At 37.5% G+C, this 26,224-nt stretch overlaps 1 protein-coding gene and 1 non-coding gene across 2 annotated transcripts in view; both read left to right on the forward strand.

The window, feature by feature from the left end:
* Nucleotides 1–26,224, forward strand: part of SVEP1 (sushi, von Willebrand factor type A, EGF and pentraxin domain containing 1) — a 234,079-nt gene that overhangs the window by 4,739 nt on the left and 203,116 nt on the right. The window contains exon 2 of the mRNA XM_023202055.3: nucleotides 24,834–25,089. Coding sequence (XP_023057823.2) covers nucleotides 24,834–25,089 — 256 coding nt within the window. The remainder of the gene's footprint in view (nucleotides 1–24,833; nucleotides 25,090–26,224) is intronic.
* Nucleotides 4,498–4,571, forward strand: LOC111536860. The gene has a single exon (XR_002729839.1). It is a non-coding gene; the product is annotated as a small nucleolar RNA SNORD99 (small nucleolar RNA).

Below are 26,224 nucleotides of genomic sequence, written 5' to 3' on the forward strand. Positions count from 1 at the left end.
CTGTCTAAACTGGAAGCTTAGGTGTCTTCATTGTAACTTTTCCAAGCCTCTGATGAGCATTCTTAGATATAATTAAAATATAAGATTTAGAGAAAATTGGTAGACGACGACCAATGTTTAGAAATGGTGTTGGTTGAGGCTTGAATTTTTGCATAGGGATCAGGCAGAAGCATTTAGCGACCGAGTTAGTTTGAAAATGGTAAGCTGTCTTGTGTGGGTTTTGACCTGAAACTTTGTACATTTCATCATGGAAATGAGATCATTCGTCAGATTCCCGCATGTGTGCAGAATGGTAATATTATAACAGATTGTGACCTAGCCTTTGTGTGAAATTGAAAATCACAGGGATATTTTTGAGTTTATTAATTACTCCCTGGAAAAATTAGTTTTTCAAACCTTTTCTGTTTGAAACTGAATGCTCACACAACTGTGCACTGACACAATCACAGGCAAACACATAAACATGTATGGTGCGTAGGCACACCTTGCAAGCACACAGTTACCCCTCAGTCAGACATCTTATTCCTCTTATGGAAAAACTGTGAGATGTAGAATTTTCTTTAACAACATGAAACTTGCTGTTATTTCTCAGCAGATGGGACTGACCAGACAAAAAGGATAACAGTGTTGCTTCACTTTTTAAATGATCATTATTTGGTGTCAGAATTGGACAACACGAGGGGTAGTATATGAATGGGTACTCACAATTATCACACCTGATTTGAATGGGTAAAATGCAGTGTAGACATTTTCTCTTCAGACACTACCCCATAGCACTCTTCAAAGAGCACAAGGACAAAAGCAGTGAATTCTGTAATTAGTACACAATCAATAGCCTGGGGGAAAGTTTAGCACCTTGAACTTAATTACATGAAATCCTTTTACAGAATTCATAAAAAGCTCTTCAGCTGTTTGTTCCAGGGGAGTAATTACCTCATAACGACCTTCTTCTTGGTTTTTCTTCCTGCCATGTGTTTATAACTCATCTTTCCTAAAGTGAATATGTTTGGATTGGCCCTGCTACGAATGCCAGGCTCTTCTTAATCCTACATATTTCACATCAAAATAAAACCAGAGCCCCTCATTTTCCACTTCGCTTTTGCTAAATATCCATTAAACAAACATAGCATGAGCTTCCTTTGAAAAAAAAAAAAAATCTGCTTTCCTCATTGTTCCAGAATTCCAGAAATGTGATCCTCTGGTGGAGAATGTGCTGCCTCACCAAACATCCAAGCTTTAGATGGTCAGAGGACTGGGAATATATGGACGGAAGTGCTTCCTAGCTCAGGGAAAGAGCTTCATCCATGATGTGTCCACACTGGTAGATATTCACACCTTTACCTAGAGAGTAATCTTCTCTCCCAGGCTTATGGGAAGAAAGTGTCTCCTTTTATGTTTTCTAACAAACCCTGAAGATCTGTGAGATGCCACTAGGGTTTGTTCATATAATAGGCTGATAATAGCCTTTATATGTTTTGCAGTGGTCTCTCTGATGGCCCTAGTGCTGAAGCAATAAGGAAAGTTTGGGTTCTTCTTTTCTACAGGAAGGGGTGGGGGCACTTATGTAATCTGCAGTGGACTCAGTTGTTCCACACTCAGAGGATAGTTTTAACATCAAGAATCGCTCACTGTTGGAGCAGCTAAGTTCTTTATGCTGAAAAGATATATTTCCAAATGTATGTCTGGAAATGTTCTCTCTTTTGTGCTTCTAAGCTTTTGAACAATTCTCAAATCATCTCTAATATTACATAAGAATCTCTTTTTCAACCTTATCAGAATTTTAGAAGTATAAATGGAATGAAATGGAATGGAATGGAATGAATGAATATTGAATAAATAAATCCTCAGTACCTACAACAATTCCAGACCTCACATGTATTTCCCAAGCAAAAAAGTAGTACTCATTTTTTGTTTTTTGGGGGGTTTTTTTGAGAGAGAGAGAGAGGGTCTCCCTCTGTCACCCAGGCTGGAGTGCAGTGGTGCCATCTCGGCGTCACACCTGGCTAAATTTTGTATTTTTAGTAAAGATGAGGTTTTGCCATGTATTCCAAGCTGGTCTCGAACTCCTGGGCTCAAGTGATAAGCCCACCTCGACCTCCCAAAGTGCTGGGATTACAGGTGTGCGTCTCTGTGCCTGGCCTAACATTTTTAATTTCAAGAGAGAGTGAATAATTCTTAAATGTCGAATTCAAATTTCTTAATCTTGCATTATGTGTATTTTATTTATTAGTTTTGTTATTTCCTGCATATAGGACACTGGTATGTAATAAGAATGTGTACCTACTGCTACAGCTAAAGGCACTTATTATTATTGGCTGCCAGTATTACATTCTGTTTGGTTGAAATACATCATGAAAATGCTTGGTCAAAGACTGTGAATGCTTAGACACGTGGAGAGAGCCAACTGCTTTGTCCTCCCTCACAGCTGTGGCCAAAGGGTAGGAAAGTTCTCCACCAATGACCTAATGATACAAATGTGCACAGAGAGAATTTCTCTTAACAATGACCATAATTACACACAAATCACGTAGCTAAGTAATTGCCAAAGACAGTCTATCCAGTCTTCTGATTTATCACCTGGTCTTTTTGTAACCACTCTTTCTCTATATCTTACTATATTACATCTGGAGGTAGGTATCAAAAGCTAGGGAGAAGTAGGGGATTCCATGTCCAGGGTTGCTAAACTGTTACACAAGACGTAAAGCCAAACAGTGTAACCCAGAGAACGTAAACCATGGCTGTAAAGTCATATTCATTCCAAGGGTGCATTTCACTTGGCATGTATATGTGTGTGTGTGTGTGTGTGTGTGTGTGTCTAATTTAATCAAACATTTTAAAATCAGGAGATAGCATGTTTTCAAAACTCTGGCTTTTTGGCTGACTCTTAGCAAATTGTAGCAATTCTGGGTGTGTATTCTTTCAGCTCATTGGAGTCCCCACCTTGGCACTTGGAGTTTCATTTTGTGGTCCTTGATTGCTATTTCATGGCCTGACATGGAACAATCAATGGCAGAGGTTGAGGTGGTGTTAACCCCCTAAATGATATAAACTAGAATGAATGAAGTGGCTAGGAGTAACTTAGCTGGATCTAATAGAAAATCTGAGGTACCACTAGCTTAAACATGATGGACATTTATTTCTTTCTCAAATTAAGTCTTGAGTAGAAAATTCAGAGGGAAAATGACAGGTCTGAAAAGTCTTCTGGGATCCAGTTCCCTCTTTTCAGCTCTGCTCCATCATCTTCAGGTCACCTCATGGTCTCAGATAGCTACTGGAGCTCCTACCATCAGGGACTCATTCCAAATGCCAAGAAGGAGAAAAGGACAGAGACAGTCACAATCTTACGGAGACTCTGTGGCAGTCCGTGCAGTACTTCCACATAGATCTCATTGGGGAACACTTGGTTTCATGCTTACCCTTAGTTTTATGGAGCTTTATTGCTGAAAAAGAAGGAAAATGTGGATGCTAAGCTTGGCTAGGCATGGTGGCTCATGCCTATAATCCCAGCACTTTGGGAGGCTGAGGCAGGTGGATCACCTGAGGTCAAGACCAGCCTGGCCAACATGGTGAAACCCCGTCTCTACTAAAACTACAAAAATTAGCCAGGAGTGGTGGTGCACACCTGTAATCCCAGCTACTTGGGAGGCAGAGGCAGGAGAATCACTTGAATCCAGGAGGCAGAGGTTGCAGTTAGCTGAGATTGCACCACTGTACTTCAGCCTGCATGACAGATGAAGACTGTCTACACACATACACACACGCATATACACACGCAACAGAAACCTTTTATCTTAGTTTCCCAGAAGTCAGAAGCTTCTAAATAATATGAAATTCACTCACAAATAAAAGATGATACTGATAGAGACAGGGAAAATTGTGTACTACAAAATAAAATTAATACTTTAATGTTAATTTGATAAATACAAATGAACATTTCTCAGGAAGACATGGTTCTTCTTCAGCTTTTCTCTAGTAAGCTGCCAGGTGAAGGCATGTCTACATTGAAAGGAATTTCCTGTTATGGATTGTCTCTGCATTTCCCATAGATTTTAAAGACTGTTCTCTAAATCTCTCCAGGCCATATGAAGACTGGATTTCCGGCATAGAGTCAGAGTTCGCTTCCATACAGTAACCTGCTTCGGTTTAGAGATCAGCTGTGGATAGGAAAAACTCTGGGAAAGTTGTTGTTTAGCACGAATGTTGTTACAATGCTTCACTTGAAATGAATGATAGCACTCAGAAAATGTAATATGTGAACCATCAGTAGATGCATTTTCCCTTATCCATCTATATGAAAAGATTTTTAAAGTATTCATCTTCTCCACTATATGTCTTTCTCATGGGGTCATTCAAGAAGTTAATAGTTTATTTCTGTAAAGGGTGAAGCAATAAAGATTTTTCAAGTTCAGAGCACATAGTTATTTCATAGATGCACTAAATGTGTAAGCTGTAAACTTGAAGATAGATTCTAATTACTACATCTATTGAAATAGTGATAATGGTCCAGGATGAAACCTAATCTGAGTGGACATCCATGGATGAGAAATGCGGATATGGGACTGAGACCAGCTCTTAGGAAAATGCCTGGGTGTGGGGGAAATCTGGGAATTACTAACACAATGGCTTACACGTCCTTTGCAGGAGAATCTCTATGGGAAGCAGAAGGCAAGACCCCGGTCATTTTAGGTAGAAACAACAGCATGCTCTAGGTGCAGATCAATTAAAGATTAATAAAGACTGATAAAAGTAAAAAAAAAAAAAAAAGAAATAGTGATAACTACCTTGTTTTATGTGAATAAATGTAATTTGAAATTAATTAAGGAAAAATTTAATTCCTACAGGATAAATAGAGAAAAAAAATTTAAGGGAGTTCTTAGTAGGACTTATTACATAATTGAGTCATGTACTAAGAAAAAATAATAACACCAAGTTAAGTATTTTTCCAGTTGTAAGCAGCTGCCAGAGTGTATAAAGTATATTTTGAGGACATGAGTTTGATGAACTATTTTCTTAATTTCTCTGAAACAGTCCCAATAGCCTCAATCTTTTTTTATTTATTTTTTTTTGAGACTGAGTTTCACTCTTGTTGCCCAGGCTGGAATGCAGTGGCGCAATCTTGGCTCACCACAACTCCACCTCCTGGGTTCAAGCGATCCTTCTGGCTCAGCCTCCCAAGTAACTGGGATCACAGGCATGTACCACCACACTTGGCTAATTTTGTATTTTTAGTAGAGATGGGGTTTCTCCTTGTTGGTCAGGCTGGTCTCAAACTCCCAACCTCAGGTGATCTGCCCACCTCGGCCTCCCGAAGCCTCAATTTTTAAATTGCCCATCCTACAACACCAGCAGGTAGGAGGTACCCGTTGCTAATGCAAAGTGTGTTTATTTGTTTTCTAATTTAATTTACTTTTTATTTTATTTTTTGAAACGGGGTCTCACTCTGTCTCCCAGGCTGGAGGGCAATGGCATGATCACGGCTCACTGCAGCCTCAACCTCCTGGGGTATCCTCCCACCTCACCCTCCCAAGTAGCTGGGAGTGCAGGGTCACAAATTATGCCTGGCTAATTTTTGTATTTTTTATAGTGACAGGGTTTTTGTCATGTTGCCCAGGCTGGTCTTGAACTCCTGGGCTCAAGCAATCCTCCCACCTCGGCCTCTCAAAGTGCTGGGATTATAGGCAGGAGCCATCACTCCTGGCCTGTCTTTCTAATTTCAAAGACAGTGTTTAAAATGTATATTTGTGTATGTACATGGTTAAAATACCAACACTTCTAATTTTATTAGATATAAACTCTTAAATTTTCACTAGTTCAACCCATAAACTTGAGCATTTGTAATCATCCTTATTTTCTTATATTTATCAGAGTAAGGGTCTCTTCCCTCAGCAAGGTAGAACTTTCACCAAGCATTTTCCCTTCTTTCTTATGCATTCGAGATCTTACTCTTCATAGGCCTTTTTCTCTGAAGATAGAGCATTCACGATTTGTCTTCATATTTAAGAAACTGGCATCATATTTCCAGAGCAATATGGTAAATTGTCAGTATGTTTGCAATAAAAGTATAAATCCTAAAGCTAAATGTTTACCAATCAAGGAATTTCCCATGAGAAAATAATCTGAGATAAAGTTCCCTATAAAAGAATGTTCATCACACATTGTGTGTGTTTACCATGACTATATGAAACTCTCTATATAATGTAAGTTCAATTTCACAAACTATGTGCACTCTTAGAACTTGAGCAGGAGCCTTGACTTGCCCCTGTGCCTACTTATGGAAGAAGAAGTGAGCTGGAGACACATCTGATGTCTCCATCTAGGCTCTGCCAGAAGCACAACCTAAGATGCGGATTCTAGTGTAAGTAGCTTATTGGGGAGTTGGTCCTAGTAAATATTGATGTGAGAGTGGGGAAATGAGACAAGGAAGGGAAGCCAGCCAACGGCACCATAGAACAGTAGTTGTTCTTAATTCCACTAGGGAACACTGGGAGCCAGTGTAGAATTCAGGCCTTAGAAGTATCACAACTTAAGGGTGATAGGTCTCAGGTATTTAGAGACTACCTCATGTCAGTCACTGCCAAGGGTTGCTCCCTGCAGGGCAACAATTCTCTGTCACTTTTCTGTCCACTGCAAGTAGGCAAAGTCATCTCCAGGCACCCAAGAAAGCCCTCAGGCAGAGATGTAGATGCTGGCAGGGGAAGGCTGGGAAGTCTGGGTGAACCATCAGCAGGGTCCTCTGTGGCAGCTCGAAAGGGAGGCTGAGGACCAGCCTGCACTATCAACTTTTGGAAAAGCAAGGGTATATGACATTTCCACAGGTGAAGAACTATGGAAAATAGCTCAACTGAAATCACTTTATTGCCCACTAAGCAGAGAACTCCAGCAGTAAGAAATTACTAGGTGCAGTACTGGAAGTGGCATCTGAGAAAATGTAGAGCATTCTTCAAAGAACTCACACATAGGCCAGCATTTGAGAGTCCACAAACACAGAAAGCACCAATGCCTTTTTCTTTATTTCCTTTCACATTTTCTCTTTCAATATTTCCTCTTTCTCCTGTTGTTTCGTGGGATGAGACCGAGTATCAAAATTTAGTAGGCAAAGGTGACTGAAGTCACAGCAGTATGGTTCTTGTGGGAATTTTTCAGAGTAATCTGTATTCACCAATTTGATATTTTTCCAAAATGTGGGGAAATACTGTAGGGAGACATTAGATAAGCAAATTACAGAGATGTATATACATGGCTTATAACTCCCTTGTTGCGTTTGTTGTCTTCCCTCTGCTTGCTTAGGACAAAGATCCCATCTTAGTTGACTTTGTACCTCCTACAAGACCTAGAAAATGATATTCATTAAAACTTTAGAATTCTTGAAAAGATATATCTTTAGTGCATTTCATTTCAGTATATCAAGCATTATATTGTGTTTTCCTGAATTTGTTTCTGTTGCAAATAACTGAAACAAAACAGTTATAACATCTCAAAGGACTCTTCAGTGGATACTTGACTTTTGAAATGATAGGATAATTTTAGCAAATTCAGATCACTTTGCTGAGAGACCAATATAAAGTGTTTAGAAGTATCTCAGACAGATGTTTTTCTGTTTTTCCACAAAATGTGATCAAGGAGGTAAACTTTACAGCACCACTGGAGAGAGAAGCTCATCCAGTGAGTTCAGAGGGAATCTGCAGGCTCTGGGCTTTTAAATTCATGTCCCTTCTCCATACCACTGTCACAACTGCCCTTTAACCACTCCTGTAATGTTCTCCTCAGTATTGCACAGATTCAAATAGTTATTTTTCTGCTCTTCTGCCAAAAGCGTTACCACCTACTTTTTGGCTCAGGTGGTGTTGTGTAGTTATTGGTTATAGAGTCACAATTTTCCCTAATCCCGTGTCCTATCAGTAATAAACCTGATTACTGGTTTTCATTCACTGTTCTGCATAAAATGATGGTTGCATTGTAATTGGTTTATCTACTTGACAGATGTATTCTAGCAACATGTTCAAAGTTCCTTGGATGAATCATGGTATATGATAATGAATGATTAGTACTTGTCAGGCACCACTTTAAGCACTTTGCCCATATGAATTTATTAAGTATTCACAATAGCAAGCTTTCTTACTTAGGTTGTTATCCTTTATTATTATTATTATTTTGGAGACAGGGTCTTGCTCTGTTGCCCAGGCTGGCATGCAGTGGCACTATCACGGCTCACTATAGCCTTAACTTCGCAGGTTCAGGTGATTCTTCCACATCAGCTTCCGGAATAGCTGGGACTACAAGTGTGAGCCACCGCACCTGGCTAATTCTTTCTGTATTTTTTGTAGAGACGTGGTTTTGCCACGTTGCCCAGGCTGGTCTCAAACTCCTGGCTCAAGCAATCTACCTGCCTCAGCTTCCCAAAGTGCTAGGATTACAAGTGTCAGCCATCGGACCTGGCTAGTTAGGTTGTTATTATTATTACCAAAATGCAGATGAAGAAACTGAACCATAGAGAATGTAATTCTCTATGTAATTACATTCTCTATGTAATTATGAACTGGTTAAGTTGAGGAACTGGGGTTCAAATCCAGATAGTCTGGGCCAAAGTCTAAATTCTTAACCACCATGCAAAACTACCTCTATGTCATGCTGTCAGAAGATCTAGTAGATGTAGGACACACTGGTACATACTCACCAATGAAGTTCATTGCAAAGTCAGGAGGCAGAGAGGGCAGCCGTGAAAGGGACTTGGGAATGCTTATGACCAAGCGGAAGGCAGGCTGGAGCAGATAAAGGTCTAACAGAAGGGGATGTTTGGAGATTGTCATTTGAATGGGCACTCTCTAAATTGCCTGATAATCCCAGCTTACCACCCTTATCTCACACCCACTTCATCCTCTCTCAGATGCCATTCTTACATGATATAATCATATCAGCTAGCATCTCCCACCTCACATACTTTAACAGATATTTCTACCAGTCCTTGCAGAGACCAAGCCACTGAGGCAGTAGGAGATCATATCTTTTAGCTGCAAGATATCTGCCTCTGTCCTTTTTATTTATATAGCTTTCTGAAGTCTTAGGTTCCTTTAATCCAAGGTCAGCACTTCACCTCACACCCTTTATTGAAATAAAATGTAACCCAAGCAAAAATCAAATTTTCCTTTAGTCCTAAATGACCTTAAGTATTACTCTCAATCATTCAGCCTACACTTAAGTTTGTAAATGTATATGCCAAACCTTAGTACAAGACTTGGTCTTCCAGCTAGATTCAATTTATCCTAATCTGAGATACGCAGCATTCCCTTGCATCATAACATCCCTATTCTTTTCTTTTTTTTTTTTATTTTTATTTTTTTATTTTTATTTTATTTTATTTTTTTATCCTATTCTTTTCATACACTACCCATTTCACAAAAGAAAAACCCAACTCCTTTTGACTATTTTAGTACTTTCTTCAGGTAAAAAACAAAACAAAACAAAACCCCAAAACCTTGCTGTAGCAATTAGCTCCATGATCATCAATGCTTACTAAAATCTTTCTTCAAGTATGGTGGGTAATAAATTAGATTCATTTATATATCCAGTGCATATTTAAAGAACACTGCCCCCATTGTAAGAAGAAGCACATAACTGAATTGTAAGGATTGTTTAATCCACCAGAGACTACATTTTATTCAGAATGATTTTAAAAATCAACACATTTGAAAGATAATGTATATAAATATGACTACTGTCATTGATTGATCATTTAAATATAGATAATCAATCTTCTAATCTATGAATAAAAGTCAACCCCAAATCATTTGGGGTTTAATTTCAGTTTTTTAAAGATAAGAAACAGAATATTTTGCTCCATCCTGGTTTATTTATGTGGTCATGTAGTCAATCATACAAACAAATTAAAAAAATGAAACAAACTTCCAAATGTTGTTTATTTGGAATGCTAATAAATGTCACAAATTAAATATGTTTTTTAATGAATTTAAGATAACTATAACAAAGAAAGTACACAGTAAGTTCATGAACTTAAAAAGTCTCCCTTCAACCTCCACTCATTTGCATCCCCCGTGTGTCAGATTTGATTTGAAATATATTTGGCTTTTTGAAGTATTCCAGAGTTGGCTTGTTGCTGAAGCCTAAGTATTTGCAAGATAATGGTTAGATTTTCCATGTCTTTCATGTATTCTAAATTCCTGCTAAACTTTTTGTTTAGGGTAAGTGTTAAAATACTGGTAAGAAGACATTATTTGTTTTCTAACAGCTTTGAATCATACATCACATTTTTCTTCTTTCTCAGTAATATTTTTACATTTAAATTCTCCTAATGTCTACACATGCTTCCTGGCATTTGGTGCTCTTTTGGAAGAACAGTTTGACCTGATACATTTCCAAAATAATTGTTCTACTGGCTAAGCCTAAGCATAGCATTAAATTATTTCTTCTCTTCATAGCTCATATTTTTTGCAGTCCAGTCAATCAACAGCCACTTTCATTGAGGACCATGCCCACCCTCTTCAGTCCACTGCCTACCTATGAGGGTTGTCCCTTTCTGTTTGGATAGCAGGTGGCAATCCAGAGATTGAGATAGTTCATTTATATTCTTTTTCCTGGGAATCTGAATTACGGCACAAAGAGCCCTGAAAGAGTAGGTGTTTTTTGGTTTTGTTACCAGTAGACAGGTAATACAGAGTTAAGACTGCACAGAGAACCATAGAAATCTCATCAACATAAGGAAGAGTGAATGGAGAAGATATACAAAGAAAAGTGGTGACAACAAACTGTGTAACTCCAGAGGAAATAAATGTAAGGTTAGAGGAAGTAGCCACCATAGCTTCTACTGGCTTGCTTGTTCCTGGTTTCAATCCCTCTTGAGACCCAGCTCTTCTCCCTACTTTCAGGTTGGAAAAAATATTCCTATATGCATCCAGTAATTCTTTGTTTAAGCTAATTAAGTGATTATCCTCCCACACAACAGAGTGTGGTTGCCCTCATTCTTTGCGAATTTGCCAAATAAATTTGCAAAGGCCCTATAAATTGCAAAATTTCTTTACACACTTGTGAATAACTTTAATTTGAGGGTAACCATTGAAAGTCTTTACTAACTTTCTTCTTCTCTTTGCATGTTTCTCTAAAATAACTTTTTGCTTATTTTCCTTATTATGGAAATAATATACAAATTAATAGCTTAGATAAAGCAGGAAAACATAATAATAATTACAGTTTTTGTCTCTCACTCTTTTTATATATGTATGGGCATACCTAATTATATGACATATGTAGTAAGGGCACATGCTATAATTTTCATTTTTAAGGTTGCCTAATGAAAATTTTTCCATATAATAGATTCCTCTAAAATTACCTTTCAAGTATATTTTTTCATGTAGATATACCACAATTGGATTTTAGAAATCTCCTATTGCTGATCAGTTGTTACTGCAAAATTTTGCAGTTGAAATAATTATTCTTGTATATCAATCTTTCTCAGTACTTCTCAATATTATCTTTCAATGTATTCCCTTTCATCTGAAATATGATTAAGTTTTTTTACACTTATTTATATTTCTTGCCTTGTTACAACAGCTAAACTTCTCACATAAAAGTGATGAGGCACTTTTGGAGGCCGAGACGGGTGGATCACCTGAGGTCAGGAGTTCAAGAACAACCTGGCTAACATGATGAAACCCCATCTATACTGAAAATACAGAAAATTGGCTGGGTGTGGTGGCAGGCACCTGTAATCCCAACTACTTGGGAGGCTGAGGCAGGGAGAATCATTTGAACCTGGGAGGTGGAGGTTGCAGTGAGCTGAGATCGTGCCATTGCACTCCAGCCTGGGCAACAAGAGCAAAACTGTCTCAAAAAAAAAAAAAAAAAAAAAAAAGGTAATGAAGCATTCTTGCCTTGTTCTTGAATTTAATGAGAATGCTTCAGGCATGATTTTGGCCATGGTTTACAATATTAAGTCATATTAAGTAAGCACCTCTCTGTTCTTTCCCTAATTTGTTTGTAGAATCATACACTGATGCCCAATTACCGTATGTAATACTTGAGCCATTTGAGATTATCTTACTTTCTCCTTTGACCTCTTGACATTAGCCTGTGAATAATTTCTCTAATATCTTTGATGTTTGGGCTAAGTGCTACTTGATCATATTGTATAGGAATTTAACATCTCAACTGAAATGATAGAGTTACTCATAACAATATTGATAATAAAATTAAATTTGATTTTTTTTTTTTGAGATGGAGTCTCACTCTGTCACCCAGGCTAGAGTGCAGTGGCATGATATTGGCTTGCTGCAAGCTCCGCCTCCCCGGTTCACACCATTCTCCTGCCTCAGCCTCCCAAGTAGGTGGGACTATAGGCGCCTGCCACCATGCCTGGCTAATTTTTTGTATTTTTCAGTAGAGACAGGGTTTCACTATGTTAGCCAGGATGGTCTAGATCTCCTGACCTCGTGAGCCACCTGCCTCAGCCTCCCAAAGTGCTGGGATTACAGGCATGAGCTACCGCACCCAGCCAATTTGATTTTTTTAATCCTGTAATCAATTAACAATTTGTTTAAGAATAATAGGTCATTTAGCCTCCAATTTTCATTTGGATTCTGATGACTTTTTTTTTTGTTTTGCTATTCAGATTTTCTTTATTCCCTATGTACCTTTATTCCAAACGGTAGAATTTGTCATTATTAGAAATTTGTTTGGTCTTCTACATGTTTTTTTTTTAAACCATTTAATTAAGTCTGCTTCTAATCAACTCCTGTGCATATCATTTCACAGTTTGATATACTGTCCCTTTGGGTCCATTTCAAAATGATTTGTATCCATGTTCAATAACTAAAACATGTACGTGGGTGGAAAACCTCATGACCATAAATTTGAGATTTAGTTCTTATTTGACCCTCTGGTTCTTCTGTGATTTGGCTAGACTATAATAAATAGCCTAAATGTTATAGGGCCAACCAACTTTTTTCTTTCTTTCTAGACTCTCAGTCTATGAAGCCCGAGTAAATACTTAAAATAAATGAAGCATTTGCGATTGGCTAAAAGTGATTGACTTAAAATTACAGTATAAACAGGAAAGCTCAATTACTGCAGAATACTGCTTCCAGTTTATACTTTTGTCATTGTTTTATCTATTTATTTACTTATTTTGTTTGTTTTTGGTTAATGGTTGTATCATCAAATAATACAATTGGTTAATCCTTAGCACAGTGTCTGGTATATGATAGATGCTCACTATGGATCTGGTAAAATAAGTTTACATATGATATTTATATGAATTTTCATTTCAAGATTGCAGGATAGAATTTACTAAAAACATTTTGGCCTAGAACATGTTAATTTATTCTGCGTGGTGGACATACAGCTAGCACAAATTAAGGCAATTGCTTTCATTCTCTTACTTCATAGTTAATCTTTGTTATCAATAGAGTAAGAATATAAGATTCAATTCCTCCATAGAGTATCTTGTCATCTGGCTTGGGATGTAGTCAGACCTATAAGAATTTATTACGATGGGATTAATATAATGGAATGTGAGTGGGGGCACTGATTTTATGTATAACAGAAGAATTTGGGAAAGTTTAAAAGAGGAAACTTTGATCTAAAGTTTGAAGAACTAGTAAAAATCAGAGGTGGACATATTGGGAGATGAAAGGGTTGTTAAGAATTTCCAAGCAGAGCAAACATCAAGAATGCATGGTATATTTCAGAACCTCCAGATAGACTGATGTAGCTAAAATAGAGTGCAAAAGTGGGGTTGCGGAGAGGGTAGACTGGAGACAAGGGTGTGGTAAGGGTTGCGGTTGGAAGCATTATCTAGGACTAGATAGTAAAAGGACGTGTAAAGAAGTTTAGACTTTATTTTGTAGACAGAGGGAAAACATTAGAAGTTTAAAGACACAATCAGATCAGTATTTCAGAAAGATAGCTTTGATGGCAGGTCAGAAAATGGATTTGAAAGAACGGCTTCAGCTACAGATGTTTAAAACAACTCTTGATTTTCAAGAAGCCAGATTTCAGATTCCTGAACCATGACTGGGGTGATTAGGTTGTGAATTAGATAGATAATTTGGAAATGTACACATCTGGATGGTTACTAAATGTGATAGATCAGAAAGAAGGCACCATAGATTACTCCCAGATTTCAGACTTGAAAGATATTTGATATATCTTGAAAACAGAAGGAGGGAACCCGTATTTGTGTGTGGAGAGGGTATGTTGAGTTTGAGGAACCTCATGGTGCATTCAGACAGAGGTGTATACTGGGCCACTGGAACTTCATGTTGGAAGTTGAAGAGTTTGACATTGATTTAGGAGCCATTAGACTATAAGTGAGACTCAAAGTTTTGAGTTTACATGATGCTGTCCAAAGGAAGCATAGAAGAGAAAATTTGGAAATGGCAAACAAAAACAACAAACTATCACATAGAAGTAAATGAAAAACCCTAAAGACACTACTAGGAGACAGTCAACATTTTGATGTACAGTCATGCATCACTTAACAATGGGGATACCCTCTGAGAAAAGCATCATTAGGCAATTTTGTTATTGTGTGAACATCACAGACTGTATTTATGCAAACCTGGGTGGGATAGCCTACTATACACCTAGGCTAGATGGTATAGCCTATTGCTTCTAGGCTACAAACCCTTACAGTATGTTACAGTACTGAATACTGTGGACAATTGTAACAGTATGTTAAATATTTGTGTATTTAAACATAGCTATAGAAAAGGCAGAGTAAAGATATGGCAATATAATCTTATGAGATCACGGTTGTATATGTGGTCTGTCATTGACCAAAACATCATTATGTGGTACATGAGTGTATACATGAGTATATACTGTATGAGTCAGTCACACTTATACATATACACACAGACATACTGTACATTTCCACATACATGCACACTAATGTAAGGTACATATACGTAATGAAATCATGGTGTTTGGTTACCTACTTCTTAAAATTAATAGTGTTCAATAATATCATTGTAATAATATTATGTGATTACCCTATAATTTACTTAACTAGTGTACGTGTCCTATTGTTGGAACTTTATATTGTTTCTAATTTTTTATCATTGCAAATTATTCTGGGATACACATACATCCTTTTGATCATTTTGTGTGTGTATCCATGGTTATTTCCTTAAGATATTCTTAACTGTAGGATTTAAGTTCAAATCATGTGAAAATTTTAAGGCTTTGATCACTTTGTCAAGCTGTCTCCCAAATATTACCAGGACAGGTGGCATTCCCAACAAAAACATCTGTTTTCCTACATATTTTGCAATTTTGAAATTTAAAGAAAACCTTGGCCATTTGAGAAGTTAAATAAAACAGTGTTACTATTTTTAAACTTATGTTATTTTGGTATTAGTGAAGTTAAACATTTTTCATATTTTCTGGCAAATACAATTTCTTTTTTTGGTCTTTGTTTTGTTTGGTCAAAAACGCTCAACTGTATTTCTGTTATTTTTTCTCTTTTCTCCTTCTTAGAGATCTATAAAAATTATTTATATTTTAAAGACATTAATACTATATTTGATAAGAATAATATATGTATTTTCCAGCTTGTTGTTTTCTTTCTGATTTTTTGAGAAGGAGCAGAAACTTTAAGAATTATAACACTTTCTATGGTTTTGTGTCTTATTATGTTAGCTAGAAATTTCAAAAGGATTTTAAATACTTAATAATACTGATTTATTTCTTATCTACTTGGGAAATCTGCTGTTTTTTTATAGTTGAACATGGTTTCCATTATTGTTTTGAGATAGATAATCTATCATACTAATGAGGCACATTTTTATTCCTAATTTTTATTGATAAGCAAAGCAAAAAATAATTTTATTAAATGTCTTTTCAGCATATTGGATTATTATTTCCTTTTAATTGGGATAATAATTGTGTTGCATTGGAGCAAAAGACTTTCTAATTTTAATATATATTTATATTTGAGGAATAAGGCTTATCACATGAACAAGAAAGTTTCTTTGATGTTATTTGAATTCAGTTTGGTAGTATTTATATCAAATTTTGTGGCTATGTGAGATTAGTCAGCAGCTTTCTACACTAAAATTTGTACTAAACTTTATCAATTTGAATTTCTGACATTTTAATCTCACTATGAACAATGTGGATCTCTGTCTTTCATTATTTTGAGTTTTCATGCATTAGTTTCTCATCAAATTCCTCTCTTACACATCTCTCTTTTCATTTTAGTGTATTCTCTTTCCATGGCTTTCAGTTCTTCTTATTTTTATAGAGGCTTTGACTTTCTAAATCCTAGAATCCTAGTAATACAGGCACCAGTTTATTATGCTGCCTCTTTTTTTTTTTTTTTTTTTTGAGACAGGGTCTCATTCTGTCACCCAGGCTGGAGTGCAGTGGCACCATCTTGACTTACTGCAACATTTACCTCCTGGGCCCAAGTAATTGTCCCACTCAGCCAGCCGAGTAGCTGGGAGTATAGGTGTGCACCAGCATGCCCAGCCCTATTTTTCGCATTTTTTTTTTTTTTTTTTTTTGAGACAGGGTTTCTCCATGTTGACCAGCCTAGTGTTAAACTGTTGGGCTCAATCAGTCTGCCTGCCTCAGACCCCCAAAGTGCTGGGATTACAGGTGTGAGCCACAGCTGTAATTATGCTTATTCTCTTATTTTAGTGTTAAATTACGTACTCTTCCAAATTCTCCAGTTGATTTTGTATATCTTGGATTTACAGAATATTTTCATAGGCCTCTGGATGTTTTGTTTTTTCATCCTGGGATGAGGATGTATCTATCTTGCTTTACACTGTCCTGTATTGTAGCCACTAGACACATGTATCTATTTACATTTAAGTTGATTAAAATTATACAAAGTTACTAATTCAATTTCTCAGTTGCAGTAGCCTCATTTCAAGTGCTCAATAACCATATGTCGCTACTGTATGAAACGGAACAAATGATACGTCAGCATCACAGAAAGTTCTATTGGGGATTGGTGATCTAGGCCATCCATTTTCAGACACAGGCTGTGGCTTATTTGTTAAAAATAAGAGGGCTAACCTCTTCGCTGATCATTTGGGTGGGTTATCAGCTTGTTTTAATAATATTAATAATAACAGATAGCAAAATTTACAGTTATAAATTCCAACACTCATTTTACTTTTACCCAGTTAGTTTTTTATTGTTTGTTGCAAACACTATGACTGAATGTACGTCTTCATTCATGGATGGTGAAAAAGCAGAATAAAAACCCACAACTGTATCTGGCTTCTTTGAAAATTTTCTGCTAAATAAAATAAAGGTAGAATGTAAGATATATAAGATATAAAGTATAAGAATTCCCTACGAAAGAAGGAAAGGAAGAAAGAAAGGGAGAAAGGAAAGGAAGGAAAGGAACGAAAGAAAAGAAAGGAAGGAGGAAGAGAGGGAAGGAAGGAACGAACGAACAAACAAATGAAGGGGTTACATGTGCTTAACATAAATTAATAAAACTTTGAAATGGAGATAAGAAAAGAGAAAATAAACAACAGACTAAAATTCAAACTAAACTGGCCAATAAACCGAAAAGAATAAAGCAAGAACTGTATAAAAGACAGAAATCTTGTAATAAGGAAAATTAATGCAATGCTGGGATTCAATCTCAATTAGAAATAGAAAGAGAACAATACTGCAAAACAGTGGTATAGAAGAAAAGCTTGGAAGTAGGATGAGGTAAAAACAAAAACATACTAGAATATATTAAATCCAGAAAACAACGAACAGAATAGCTTCTTTTCGCATAAATAATGTTAAATATAAAACCATTAACATCCTTTGAACTGAAGAACACCTGAGATTCAAATTAGAAATATTAACTAAATAACAGACAAAGCATGGTGAAATTTTAGAATTTGAAGGGCGAAGTATTACAAGTAGCTTATGGTGCATTGTTTGGACTAAATGTTTCTTAACACAGAAACAATATATGGGGAAAACAGATTGAAACACTGACATAATTTACTAATTTTCTGCCCCTTGGAGAATAGGTGTCATATAGTCATAGTAGGTATTAGTTCATTGTATCCAGTTATTTATTTATTTATTTATATTTTTTTCTATTGGCTCATCAAGATTGATCAAGTTCTTTAAAAGATGACTTTATGGCTGGGTGTGGTGGCTCACACTCGTAATCTCAGCACTTTGGGAGGCTGAGGTGGGTGGGTCACCTGAGGTCAGGAGTTCAAGACCAGCCTGATCAACATGGCAAAACCCCAACTCTACTAAATACAAAAAATGAGCTGGGCATGCTGGCACATGCCTGTAATACCAGCTATTCAGGAGCCTGAGGCAGGAGAACTGCTTGAACCCGGGAGGCGGAGGTTGCAGTGAGCCAAGATCACACCACTGCACTCCAGCCTGGGCGACAGAGTGAGACTTTGTCCCCCAGAACAAAACAAAACAAAACAATAATAAAAAAAGACTTTATTAGCTTCTCTAGTTAGTATTCTCTGTCAAGGCTGGTCACAATGGATAATTGCACCTAAGATTGTGTTGCAGTTGGTATGATATTGGCACATAGTTTAATTAATGGAGCCCAAGAGCAAACACTGTCCCCATGCCAGATCTGCTGTGACCTCTCTTTTGCTTTCAAGACAATTTTTCAAAACAGTTCTCTTGCAGCCTGACATGGAGTGGGGGTGCAGTCTTGTGTAATGGTGATGGATCTCGGGTGTTAGAACAATGTTACACAACCCTGCATTTTTGTCATTCTAATGACTACTGCTGGACAAGGGAAGCTTACTTTCCTGCCAGATATTTAAACAAGCTAATCAGAGGCTTGATATAATACAGATGGTGATAACCTTTTGCCATACAAAGTCCATGTTGAGTTTTTCTTTGGCAGCAAAGGGTTTGTCTCATTCAGTATTCTGGACCCAAAAATTCTGTTTCTTAAATGCCTCACAAAGGCTAACAGATGATGTAAACTATTTCAGGAATATTGAAAAGAGAATCAAGTGCTGGGCTTCTAGTGCATTCCACAAACATGACCACAAATCTATTTACTTCTTAAATCTGGGGTATAAAAATGTTTTGATGGAAATAATTTTTTTATTCAAGTACGATGAAGCACAAAGATTGGGGCGAGGGGTAAATTATTTTCAGTAAATCCCCGCCCCTCCTCTATCCTTAAAGTACATTCCAAACCCAGATCTTGTGTAATTCTTTGCTTGGACTACTAGTCCTGCTATTCTTCTTGCTATTTTAAGCTTAATATATTGTCTTGTCAACAGATGTAATGGTTCCTGTAAATATTCACCAGTTCTCTGTAAAAAGAGAAGAAAAATAGAATCATGGCTTGAAGTGTTTTGTGCGTAATGAGTAGTACAGCAAGAAATCACTGCTAAATCCTAATGTGGATGTTAAAGAATGTTATTGACAGGAGCTAGATTGATATTACAAAATAGATTCGTTTGTTCAGAAGGACAATAAAGGCGCACATAAGTTTATCTTTGTTGTACAAAACTATACAGAACATACACACGTGCATGTGCCCAGACACACTAACTACTCACTCAAGACCGACTCACTCAAGTAACTCTGCTCCAGAGTATCCTATAGTTTATCCACGGCACTCTTTCATCCATTCATTCATTGAAGGAATAGTTAGAACAAATACTTTGTGCCAGACACTACTGAGAATATCACACTGAAGAGACAATCTCCTTCTTTTTTTGGGAAAATTCTCACGTTTTTAATGTCTTGCTTACAGTTTTTTAATGTCTTGCTTACAGTTAACTGCTGTGGCTTTGTAGAAGAAACAGTAATCAAAATGCGCACAAGCTTAGGGCAGGTGTCTGTGGAGGTGAGACGGTGACTTCAGAGGGGAACAATCAGACAGAAAGCGAGTTATTACTTGGCAAAGAGCAAGGATAGTGTAAACGCAACTTGCCAGCGAGTTATTACTTGGTAAAGAGCAAGGATAGTGTAAACGCAACTTGCCACATCTTGGCATACTAGAACTAGGAGTTACCCTTCAAATATGGAAAAGTATAATTTTAAAGACAAATTAAAATGTCTCATTTCATCTCATACATAGCAGATAATTGGACTTTTCCTCAAAGGTGGTTCTGAACAACAACAAAAATGTGTATTTGTGTGTACATATTTCACTTTGTTCCAATTATTATTTATGTCAATAACACTTTTCCCCTGGAATGTGTACTAACTGAAAATGTAAATACACACACACACACACACACATACCTATACATACACATAAATGTCTATATTATACTTGATACATTTAAATCCACTTCAATTTTTTTTTTATTGATACTCAAATGGACCTTTATTTGGCCAGAAGGAGCCTCTTTAGGCTGGCTCCTGTTTCTTCTGGGCATGTTTTTAGGAATCTTGAACAGCATCTTTGTTTTCCTACTTGAGAGGATGTTGCAAGCTCATTTTGAACATTCCCTGCCATAGACCTGAAACCAACCATTTCTTCACCAATTCCTGGTTCCTTTTAGTGGGTAATAATATTTGGAGACCACAGTGGGGGCTTTAGAGATGCCCATTTCTACTGGGGCTGGTCCTTGGTTCTGTCCGTTTTTGTGTATCTGCTAGTGTATCTTTGGGATAGATTCCTAGATGTGGGATTACGGGATCAAATGATTAGATAGAAACATTTTAATGAAGAATGTCATAAGCAGACTCTCAAGCTCTATTAGAAAAGAAAAATTCAAGGTTAAACACAAACATTTTAATAGAGAGAAAAAAAGGTGGTAGATTTTCCTTACCAGATACAAAAAAAAAAAAAAAAAAATTGTGTAAAGCTATAGCAGCCGAGACAGGGTGGTGTAGGCCAAGAACAAACAAGTAGAGCGATAAACCTGGATGGAGAGACTATACCCAGGGAAAGAACAGTTTAATCAGTAAATGATTTGCAGGAAAATTGCTTATTCTGCTTAATAAAAATAAAAGTAGTCTCTATGTCACAGCAAAGACAAAAGATATCTATTTGGACTTAAATATTTTTAAAATATAAGCATTAAGGAAAAGTATGTGAGAATATTTAACAGGCTTGCAGTGGGGAAACTTTTTAAAGCAAGGTACGGGAAGGCACAGGAGATAAGGATGACTCCAAGGTTTTTGTTTGAGCAACTGGAAGAATTGCTGCACGATGGGCCACTCCTTATTGACAAATATTTATTGAGCGCGTATCATTTGCTAGTTCTAGTCTCTGGGTTTTGATGACTTTAAAAAATACACAAAAATACCTGCCTTCAAGGAAGTTACATTTAGGGATAAGACTAGGCTTCTGTTTTAAGCCACCCATGGTCTTGAAATACTGGGCCTGTCTCCCCTGGATATCTTTGAACTGTGTTGCAGAGGGGTTAAAGTGACCTCCTTCTCTTCCAGCCTTGGCCTTCATTTCTAGCCCTTCCCTCTCCTTCTAAATAGGTGGTGATGACAGGATTCCAAAAAGTTTTCTCTACTTTACAAGATATTACAAGGTTTCATCAGGAAGAGAAACTGTGTATGTAAAAGATAAATAAATTCACCATCTGCTGATTAAAATGTTTTAATCTCTATTTCCCCAATACTAAATTTAATTTACATTTTGTGACCCTAATTCTCCTGGTGACAGAAACTTCATGTAGGCACATCTAAGCAAACTCAAAATCAGAAGTCTCTCAAGCACTGCATTTTTGAAAACAAAGTCACGTTGAGAAATATTACCTCTTCCCTTCCTCCCTGTAGTTGACTTGAAGTTCTGGGGCTTGGGCAAAGTTACAGCAAAGGAAGAGAGATTCACCTCTCAGCTCTGACATGTCCTCTGCTCCCATCCTCTGAGATGCCCAGTTGTTTCATCAATAGTCATGATAGTCTTTGTTGGTCATCTGCATGTCTATTGGTTAGTGTTGTCACCTTTGATGCAGCTATCTCCTGGGGCTTCCAGGATCTCTTCCCACGGATATTGCCCGAGAGAGACACATCTCTTGTTGGTTCACAAGGTCTATGGTGTCATCTACTGCCATACCTTTATTATTGCAAGACTCCTTCAAGAGTCTTAAAATTGCATTGACTCTCTCTCTGCTACACCCCTCTGGAATACATAAGCTTCATCAGGTGCCCTCTCCTTTACCAACCAATAGAGTAGTTTTACTCTATTGTAGGGGGCCTCAACACCCAGGCTGTGGACTGATGCTGATCTATGGCCTGTTAGGAACTGAGCCACACAACAGGAGTGAGCAGTGGGCAAGTGAGCATTACCACCTGAGCTCTGCCTCCTGTCAGATCAGCGGCAGCATTAGATTCTCATAGGAGCATGAACACTATTGTGAACTGTATGCAAGGGATCTAAGTTGTGCACTCCTTATGAGAATCTAATGCCTAATGATCTGTCACTGTCTCCCATCACCCCCAGATGGGACCATCTAGTTGTGGGAAAACAAGTTCAGTGCTCCAACTGATTCTACGTTATAGTGACTTGTGTAATTATTTTATTTTATATTATAATGTAAAAATAATAGAAATAAAATTCACAATGAATATAATGTGCTTGAATCATCCTGAAACTGTCCTCCAGCCCCATCCCAGTTCGTGGAAAAATTGTCTTCCAGGAAACTGGTCACAGATGCCAAAAAGGTTGGGGACTGGCTGGACGTGGTGGCTCCTGCGGCAGGGCGTGGTGGCTCACGCCTGTAATGCCAGCACTTTGGGAGACTGAGGCGGGTGGATCACGAGGTCAGGAGATCAAGACCATCCTGGCCAAAATGGTGAAACCTTGTTTCTACTGAAAATCAAAAAATTAGCCAGGCGTGGTGGTATTAGCCTGTAGTCCCAGCTACTCAGGAGGCTAAGGCAGGAGAATAGCTTGAACCTGGGAGGCGGAGGTTTCAGTGAGCCAAGATCACACCACTGCACTCCAGCCTGGGTGACAGATTGAGACTCTGACTCAAAAAAAAAAAAAAAAAAAAAGGTTGGCGACCACTGCTCTATTGTCCCGTGTCATTGGGACCAAGGGCACTTCTTTGGGATATACCACCATCCCAGATATCCAGATGGAAAGAGGACCTGGGGACCTCTGTGCCTAAAGGGAGGCTTGTCAATCATCTCTTCTTCTGTGACAGAGTTAGGGGTGTGGAGAGAGTGTGGAGAGTTCAGGGTCTCACAGGAACATCTCACATTTCTCACTCTCCCCTAACTCTTTCCCTCTTCCTCTCGTCAGAGGTTTTTTCTTCTCTAGAGTGTGGAAAAATTTCACACTTACAAGCATTCATTCCAGATCTTCCTGTCATTCATCAAGAGGGCAGATTTTTAAACTTTAAGAGCCAAGAATTTCAAGAGTGTTGATTGGGCCCCTTGGTGTATTTGGGGAATGTCTCTGGTAACATCCCGAATGCTACTCTGTCGCAGAAGCCACCCTCTGTGCCTGTCTTTGGTGTGGTCCCATCTGTGTGATTTTCCTTGATCTCATTTGGTTTTTGAGAAGGAGTGTGAAGTGTTTGAATATCCCTTCTCTAACTGCTGGCTTTCCAGATATTTCTGGAGACATTGTTAGTTTTGCTTAATTTTCCTTAAATTCAGGTTTAACAGCTTTAGCTTTGACTCACAAACACTAACTAAATTTAGGTAAGAATTATTGAATTGTAATGAATACCCACTGATTACATACTAATGAAGATTGCTTTCTACAGACATGAATCTCATAGTCTGAGAATCTGGATCTCATAGTGAGTCTGCACCCTAAAGTGAATTGTATCAAACATTTAACGAATCACAATATCTCCTTTTCACTTTAACACAACGTAGGATGCAGCTGTCACTCTTCCTGCTTACCTTCTGAAAAAGATGTTGTGTTTATTGAATTCTTGCCTAATAAACATGAAGTTCTTTTTTAAAAATTAATTTATTTTTTAACGGGAATTTTTTCTAAGAACTTACCAGAAAATATACCCTGGTGCTTCTTTATCTTTTCTACCCATCTGTAGTGAAAAGCAATAACAGCAAATTGAATTAAATGCCAGATTCACCACTGGAATTCTTGTGCCTTTATGGTCTGGTGTTACAAAGCATCAGTGGCAATATATAAATGTCTTTTTAAAAGGTTTCATTTTTTAAAAATTCTATCTGTAGAGAAGGAAGAGCATATATCATTGTAAAACAGAATTCACTTGTCCTAAAATAATAAAGTCCCAGTGTCAGATTTAGTGAATCAGTATTTCTGGATACCACCAAAACTAGCTGTTTTTATGCTAGTACTGGGTGGTCCAAAAAGATGAAGTATTGAATCAATTCTATGTTTTTTGGAGGAGCAGTGGAAAAACAAATATAGGAAACAGGTCAGCCATTATTGACTCTGGAAAAGACATGTTCTGTCAAATTTCCTTCCCATTAGGATTTTAGCGTATGATTGTGCAGTGGTTTGGATAGAGATAGATAGATAATAGATAGATAGATAGATAGATAGATAGATAGATAGATAGATAGATAATTTGTAGAATTTGGACTCAGATTTGGTTCATATTTTGAGAGCCTGAGAATCAATAAAAATCATGTAATAATAAGTGATAATATTGATTAAAAATTCATTCCGTAAGTGTTCGTTGTACTTCATTAGCAAGCTCCATCAGCAATGATGATGATGATGATGATAGTTTTTAAATGCTTTTGAGGTTTGTTGTGGCTCTGTGAGAAGACCATTGTAGGCTCTCATCAGTGCCTATTTCTGTTTTACTCTCTGACTAGGGCTTCCATCCCTCATGCCTGTGAAATACTGACGATCTTTGCAAGTACTGCCTTACATAAGAAGAGAAGCACACAGTAGGGCAAGACAGTACAAATTCATACTAACTTTCCCCATTTCATTACAGCAAATTCTTCTTCATGCTAGAGAAAACTCAACAAAAGTTGTATTTCTCATTACTGATGGATATTCCAATGGGGGAGACCCTAGACCAATTGCGGCATCACTGCGAGATTCAGGAGTGGAGATCTTCACTTTTGGCATATGGCAAGGGAACATTCGAGAGCTGAATGACATGGCTTCTGCCCCAAAGGAGGAGCACTGTTACCTGCTACACAGTTTTGAAGAATTTGAGGCTTTAGCTCGCCGAGCATTGCATGAAGGTAATGGAAACCTAATGGCATCACAAAGGTACTTTTAAATGAGGTTTCCTTCCCTCACTGCTTGAAACCCACGGGAGGGTAATATCAAACCCTCACAAGGTCTTTGCTGAATATGATGCCCATGTGTCCTTTGGGCATCGTGAAATGTGCTAAACTTCACAGAGATGACATTCTGACCTTCCAACAAGAGAGGTCCTTTTGTTTTTTTCTTAGCAGCTGTTATGTGTTTTCACTAAAATATCCATATGCTCCCACCTTAGAATCAATGAAATAATTTAGGTGTGTTTTGAGGCCACACACAGAGTGGGAAGCCTTGACTTAGATCTCTTTACAGTTATCTGGACAGAGGAAGTAAACATTCAGAGACATGCTCAGTGAAACTCACCAGAATGTTTCCAGAAATACACATGAAGATATAGGAACAATAAATACTTAACACGTACTTCTTGCCCTGACAATTTGAAGATAAATATGCTTATGTAAAAACTTAAGAGCATTAACCCTAAAAGGGAAGAAAATCAGCAAATGCATCATTATTAGAGCTTTTTGTGCATCACTCATAATTTAGTTATAAATTTTAATTTATCAATTATATCATAATTATACATTATATTAAGTTAGCTATGTAATTTAAGCTAAACTTCCTATTAGAATATAGGTTTATGTCTTAGTGAGCTAGGAGAAGAAAACACAGACTAGGAAGAGATCACAGCCTCAGATTAAAGTGATGTGACAAATTAGGCTTGATCCTTGCAGGTATCCATGTAAAAGAATCAGTTTGAGGGGAAAACCATGGCAACATGAGTTCTAGGAAATTAGTGATGTTCATAATAAGTAGGTTAGCTCTACTGGAGTTTCTTTAAAAAATAATAATAATAAAGATGGTGTCTTGCTATGTTGCTCAGGCTAGTCTCAAACTCCTGGGCTTAAGCAGTTCTCCCACCTGGGCCTCCCAAAGTGCTAGAATTATAGACATGAGCCACCATGCATAAAGCAAAAAAGATTGATCTCTCTGAGGGATGATGCTGGCCAAAGTTTTTGGAGGCTAGGATTTTAGTGAAGTGAGCAAGGACTTAGGACAGGGCTTAGAAGCAGCAAGAAACTGAGTATGGGAAATAAAGTATGGATTTGGGTT

This window comes from Piliocolobus tephrosceles, chromosome 14 (genome assembly GCF_002776525.5).
Source record: "Piliocolobus tephrosceles isolate RC106 chromosome 14, ASM277652v3, whole genome shotgun sequence".
Classification (NCBI taxonomy): domain Eukaryota; kingdom Metazoa; phylum Chordata; class Mammalia; order Primates; family Cercopithecidae; genus Piliocolobus; species Piliocolobus tephrosceles.